At 43.6% G+C, this 6738-nt stretch overlaps 1 protein-coding gene across 3 annotated transcripts in view; it reads left to right on the plus strand.

Moving 5' to 3' along the window:
* The window catches only part of gek (serine/threonine-protein kinase gek), a 320768-nt gene extending 315801 nt beyond the window's left edge, over window positions 1-4967 (plus strand). For all 3 annotated transcript variants that reach the window (XM_075700310.1, XM_075700309.1, XM_075700311.1), the window contains one exon: window positions 28-4967. In XM_075700310.1, the coding sequence (XP_075556425.1) occupies window positions 28-177 (150 nt within the window). In that variant the 3' untranslated portion in view covers window positions 178-4967. The remainder of the gene's footprint in view (window positions 1-27) is intronic.
* Window positions 4968-6738: the final 1771 nt, after the last annotated feature.

The following is a 6738-nucleotide window of genomic DNA, read 5'->3' on the forward strand; positions in this document are numbered from 1 at the left end:
GCCTCCCCACGTGCTTGCTTGTGACAGGACCCGAGAGGACAGCAGGCCAGCCCACGCCACTCGATTGCCTCCAACAACAGCTCCAACCTGAGCACCCCGCCGAGTCCCGTCGACTTGGGTCTCGGACTGGAAGACACGCGTGAGCAGTTCTCCTCCAGCTACGAGTCTCAGAGCTAAGGTCACGCTGGGGTCAGAGGTCACCATTCAACCAACCATCTCGCGACCTGCTGCATCCTTGGTTGTTTCTGGTTCCAGCATCACAGCTGCTCACAAGCATTCTTTTTCTGTGTGTGTCTGATATGTGCGTGTGTAAAAAAAAAGATATGAAGAGCACTGTTTAGCTTTTTTATTTTAAATTTGTGCATTTGTTTTTGCTCAGGTGAAAACACTCGACAAGTGGCCACTGAGGTCTATGTTTGCATTGATGTGGTATCAATGACACATGTTGAAACACCGGTGTCTGCATTTTTTTAGCAGTCATGCCTGTTTCCGATAATGTGGTTTTTGTGCAGTGACTAGATTGGTTGACTAGACTTGCATACAAACTTTTGACTTGTGGTGCTGATAGTATGATCTACCAAGCTTTACAAAGTGCATGGCGAAGGGCAGCTGTTCATGCCAGGTATGCAGAACGACCTCTACACTGGATGCTGGTCGAAGTGCTGGTGCCTAGCTCATGCCAAGGTGCGACTGAAGGGAAGTTCAACACCCTCGCAGAGACGCTGAACGCTCATGTCACAAGTATTCACTTTCAGGAAAAAATTGCAACATTGTTGTGGGACCCAAGACGGTGGCAAATGTGCAAGCAGCCAACTGACGCAAGCCCTTTATTCTTGTCTGGCAACTCGCTTCGAGTGTCTTGCCTGTTCTAAGCATGTGATGGCTTCTTGAAGACCTCATTCTTTTTAGAGTTCAAATGTTTTGCTAGCGCCGACATTGAAAATGCTCAGGCTACAGGGGAAACCCTACTATGTCTTTCAGGATATTGTGCTTTGCACTGTTGTGCCACACGTAGGCTCCTCAATCGGGATTGAAACTTGAATGTATTACAGCATGTTGAGTTGCGCACATCAGGCAGTGGTTTCTGTATAAATGAACTTGGTACCCACAATTATACGTTAACTGTGCATGTTGTGTGCGCAGTGTTGTCTTTTTAAGTTCCTCTGTTGGCGGCATCTGTGTATAGAAATTTTAGTAGCATTTACTACTAGCCTTCAAAACACATGATGGCATTTCTTATTCCTCTTAATGTGTACGTAGATAATAGGTACATACTTAAAAATAGCCAGAACTCATTCTCATTGAAATTGGTAAAAAGAGAATGAGCATCGATTTGGTGTTGGAGTAGCTCACCGAGTCGTTCGCAGCCACTTGAATGACCCAAGCATTGCTAGCTGCTTTTTAGTTGACATTGAAAAACCTTGACACTGAAATAAGAGTATATTGTAGATATGTTATCCAATAGCATGAACGAGATGTATATTATTGAAAGCAAAAAGAAACTATGTAACCCGTGGCACATCAGTGGCTGGGAATGCAGGGCAAATGACTTCTTGCCTGATTAACATTGCCTTTCGTGATGCTGTTCAGCAGATTCCATGTGCAACTGCATGTGAGCCTACTTTGAGACGGGTATTAAGTCGCTGCAGTGGCAACACATTTTTTATGTCTCGTTTTTTTTTTCCATTTTGCTCTTAGCCCAAGATATACTTGGTACAGTGCTTCTGAGGATTTCACTGTTAAACAGGTGTAAAGCATGACATGTTCACATGTGCCAACAGAAGCCAACATTGCTGCAGTCACAGCCTCATATTGCCTGATATACCTTAATTTTGCTGAAATGGTGACGTGTCGTACATAGGAGAGTTGACATGCAGTGTAACAACTTTCTGTGGTAATTGCAAGAATCGTCCGCCTGATTGCACTTCTAATAGGTCAACGAGCTTCATGTAACCAAATTAAAGTTAGTTGGCCGAGGCCATGTTTAAAGTTGCCTGGCTCTATGATGCTTAACTTAGAAGTGCTTTGCACATTCAATGTAGTGTTTATCTCTGTCCAAAAGTAGGATTTCTTGAGCGACACCGGCTGGAGCATTGTTATGACTGCTTTTGTTGTGACAAATAGTATGTACTTCGTCAAGAGAAGCAAGTGCTGCATTAATTTTTTTAAAGCATTCTTTGTCAAGGCAGAAAGATCGCACTATGAAAAGTATTTTGGTCCAGTACTGTGCAATGTTTAAATTCAATGAAACGTGTACTTTATGAGGCTGTTAATATAACTTGTCCCATGCATGACTGTGCCACTACCTGTGACTTGTAAATATTGCCTAGTGTTGCTGCTGGCCTCATTTCTCTTTCTTTTTTTTTTCTTTTTGAGTAATCTGAAATCAGGGACAAGGGGGCATGTGTTTGCTTTTGTGTGCACCTACATGCTATATTACTGTAGAGAACAATCAATTTGCCACTACAGAATCTTGTTGCCAGAATGCGAGTACAGTCGAACCTTTCTATAATAAAGTCGCATCTGACAAGAAAATACCTTGATTATATCCGATGTTCTGTATAAGCACATATTTGATATGTGCTAATATCGGCCAGAAACATTTTAAACTTACTTTGTTATATCTGATAATGTGTTATATCCATGTTTGTTGTATCAAGGTTCGACTGTAGTACTGTGTACAGATATGTTTTTCACACTTGCGTGTCTTACAGCCGCTGCCCATTTTTCAAAATACTCTCGCTGTGAAGCACAGAACTGGTGATTGTTTGCCTTTGTGGCTACTTCTAGTAAGCACTGAAGTGTAGTCGTACTCTGCTGACGCCATTGCAGTTTCTGCAAAACAGCAACAGTCCATCTCAGAATTTGGAAACCACTATAGTTATGGTGATTATGGCTCTGATATTCAGAAATGTGCACCCTAAATTGCTGAGTTTGCTGCAGTGCATGACTTTAGAAAAATGGGCAGAAACTGCTGCAATTTTCCAAGTTCATGGTTTTATAGATATAAACCAACACCATGTACAGACATGCGCAGAATTTTTCGGAACTCTGGAGACACGAGAATAAAGTGAAATTGTGTCGCAGACAGGCTCACCGGATGAGCTGGGTGGCGGAAAATACAGTTAGCATCAAAAGTTTGCTGGCCACGATACCAGAGATAATGTTGAATTTCCTTGCAGTTTGTCACAGTGGCAAAACCATACAACACTATGTTGTTTGCATAAACTGTATACAGGCTGGAAATTCGAATATAAGGCTGCATGCTCACCAGGCTGCGGAAATATTCAACTTTACAGAAATACCACGGTTTGGAAACTTTTGATGGAGACTGTGCACTTTGAATGTGGCTCTTGCAAGTGATGATCATACTGTTCAATTTCATACTGCATATTTCAGCTGCAGTGGAAGTTGCATGTTTTTACTATAATTATTACTAGATCCTTTCTAGGCTTCTATGTTCTGAAGACCTTGGGAGTGGTTGTGCAGTCCTTGCAAGGAGTTTTGAAGCCATTATGCAGCTAGCACACCCAGTGGTCTAGAGCTCAGTAGAGTGAAGAGCTGTGGCTCTTTTAACTTCTGTAGGCATGTAGCTGTGAAAGTTCTACTGGTGCTCCTGTATATTGTCTTACAAAAGGACTGTTCATTCATGCAAGCATCTTTAACAAGGACAATGAGAGCACCAATGTATGATGTTGGCCACCGAAATCCTTCAAAGAGATTACTCTGTGAGACTATTTATTCAGGTTGCTGTGTGCTGCTCGCATCTGCAGTGATGTTTTTCCACCACCAGACAGACTGACACAGCAAAGCTGCCTTTTCTGAGAGCATGTACCCCCGATTTTGACAGTGCGCTTAGCCAATCCTCTGCACTTTCGCTCTTGTGAGCTTTGCTATTGTATTTAAGCTCTTGTTGCCTGCGCACAATGTTCTGTGTGGGGACAATTGATGCCCTCTTTTCATGGTATGTGCACAACAAAGATTCAAGTAAACCAGCACATGCACTCTCGCCAATGCTAGAAAGCACATGTTGTGCACGTGTATAGCTTCTTGCAACAAAGTTTGTTTTAATTTATTTCAAGACCACAGCCTGGGAGTAGCCTAAAGAGTGAGCTGTGCTATAGTTGCATGCGTGCCCCTCTCCATCCTCCCCTCGTAATGTGGAGAGCAAAGTTGTTTATTGAGTATTCTATATGAACATAGGCCTTCTATTAAAGAGAGGAAACTGTGTGTGTACATTTAGTTGGCATGATGTCTTTTTAGAAGAACTTGTGTTTGAAGCATTTTGTTTGTTTCCTTTCTTGCGTCTCTTTTTTTTCTTTACAGAGTACAAAATAAGTGAGCACTGTAGGTGCTGCAGGTGCTATACAAGAGGCGATGTGCTGCAATCTATGTGAGATCACTATGGGAAGACCATTCAATCACGAGACTCTAATCCTGACTGAGGTGTTAATTACGTGCTGCCTGCATATGTGCACACTGTGCAGTCTCCCTGGCTTCGAACGGCATGACGCCATGAGGAGACACGCAACAGTCGCGGCTCACTCACAAGAAAAAAATATTTCTCTGGGGCCACAATTTGTAACAATCCTCAGTCATCAGTCATACTGAATTGCTGATCCCGGAAAAAGAAAAAAAATGTAAACCGGCATGTGATGGTCTGCACGTGCTAATGACGACCTTTCTGGGTGTAGCTGATAGCGAAAATAGCATGCCACAGTGTGTGTGCAAGCCACTGACGAAATGTGAGAGGGATGTATTTGTGATAGTCGTTGCAAAATGTGGCCCCTGCTTGCCTTTTATCTATCTCTGCGTGCGTTGCCATGATATTTCTCTGCTACTGCTGTTGCATAAGGAATGCGTTGCTGCCTGCTTTGTCAGTAGAAATTGCCAATTCACAAGCATGTGTGTACATAAATGTAAAACATGATGAGAGTAGTAAAACCAAGTATGGTTCTCTTTTTAAATGTGTGTCTGTGTCACATATTGTTCTGGAATACTTCAATGATGTTTACACAATGTGTCAACAAACATAGTGTCAAGCACGCATTCAACTGTACAGGCACGCCCACAGCTAGTGGTAACAAGAGAGCCCATAGGCAGCGCTCTGCGGAGCGCCACCACCACCGCCTTGTGAAGTCTTGGCAGATGACTCACCATAGCAGATGACGCCCGGGCTTTTCGCCAATCGCTTTGATTGTGCCTGCACCGCAAGACTTCATGAGGCGCCGATAGTGGGTAACTCCATGGAGCGATTCCATGGGCTCTGTGTTCCCACTAGCAGTGGCTGTGCGTGTACACTCATACAGCTAACAAACTAAATACTTCTCTTTGTGTCACTATCTCATTTTAACTCTCGTGATTGCTCAGTGCCTATGGCATCCTGCTGCTGAACTTGAGGTCATGGGTTTGACACCTTGCTGCCACAGTCACGTTCTAATACGAGTGGAAAGCAAAATGCTGGCGTACTCGGCTGTGGGCGACTGTATAGTGTGTATGTATCCCTGAAAAGGCGTGCGGTCAAGGGAAGCTTTAAAAAACAGTAGATGTTATCGCCCTGCCTCCCTACAGTCCCTCCAAGCGTATGTCCGTGGATCTTATGAATATTTAAGTTTGCACTTGGCAGGTATGAGTATGTGAATGAGCAAGCAACTGACCAGTAAACCCTCGCATGCCATCTGAAGGCAACAAACCTGCCAGATTTGGGGCCTTCACTGTGATCTTGAAGGATCTCTACCCAACTTTATGTCAGACTCCCAAGAAATTCTGGCATTTGGTTTCCCCAACCTTAAGGACCCATGATCGGTTTGAAATCAAAGGTGTTCTGGTCACTGATGCAGAAGCAGTATCTAATGTCTTCAATGAACACTTTAAATCTGTATTCACTAATGACAATAGTATCTTTCCAAAATTTGAAGCCTCACTCCCGCCTTTGGAGGACCTTATCATTAGTGAGCATGGTATCTTAAATAAGCTGCTTAACCTCAATGTGAAGAAGTCACCTGGACTGGGCACCATACCTAATGCCTTTTTGAAAAGACATGCGCAATGTACATCTTAATGTTTGTTTTAAATGTTTGTTTTACGAGGTCCGTATGTGAAGGTTAAATTCTGAGATTTAAGGCAGAAACCTGGGCTAGTTAGTTGGTGGTTATTCGTATAAGGGGACATCGCACTAGCGCGTAAAAAAGGACACGGCCAGGAACATGAAGAAAGACGCACTGAACGCTAGCGTTCAGTGCGTCTTTGATCAAGAAGTCATTGATCAAGAAGTCATTGATCAAGAACTTCTGCTCAATCTCGCTAATATCGACTGCTTGTAAAGTGCTTGAACACATAATTCACAATCACACATCAAACTTCCTCGAAGCTAACAATTTTTAGAGCGCAGCTCTTGGGCGTCTGTTCCTGCGGCGAGTGTCGGCGTCAGTGTAACCGAGTGATTGAGCACAACAGCGAAGGATGAAAGTGCAAACATGAAGCAGCAGATGAAAGAAGATGTAAGCCGCAAGCAGCGGACGCCAATGAGTGCGGCCCCTTCAGTGATCAGTGATGTGCATGCAGGAAACTGGTTTCATGTGGACCAGCCTGACCGCTTGATGCATACTTGTATCTGGTCTCAACCAGACTGCTAGTTTCGTACTATTGTCTGCTCGCGTCAGATCTCGCTTGCGCTTGTTTGGTTTGCTTGGTTTGGTCTCGTTCATGCTTGTTTCGATTGTCACGGTTCTGGAAGCC

The sequence above is a fragment of the Dermacentor variabilis genome, chromosome 7 (assembly GCF_050947875.1).
Source record: "Dermacentor variabilis isolate Ectoservices chromosome 7, ASM5094787v1, whole genome shotgun sequence".
In the NCBI taxonomy this organism is placed as follows: Eukaryota; Metazoa; Arthropoda; class Arachnida; order Ixodida; family Ixodidae; genus Dermacentor; species Dermacentor variabilis.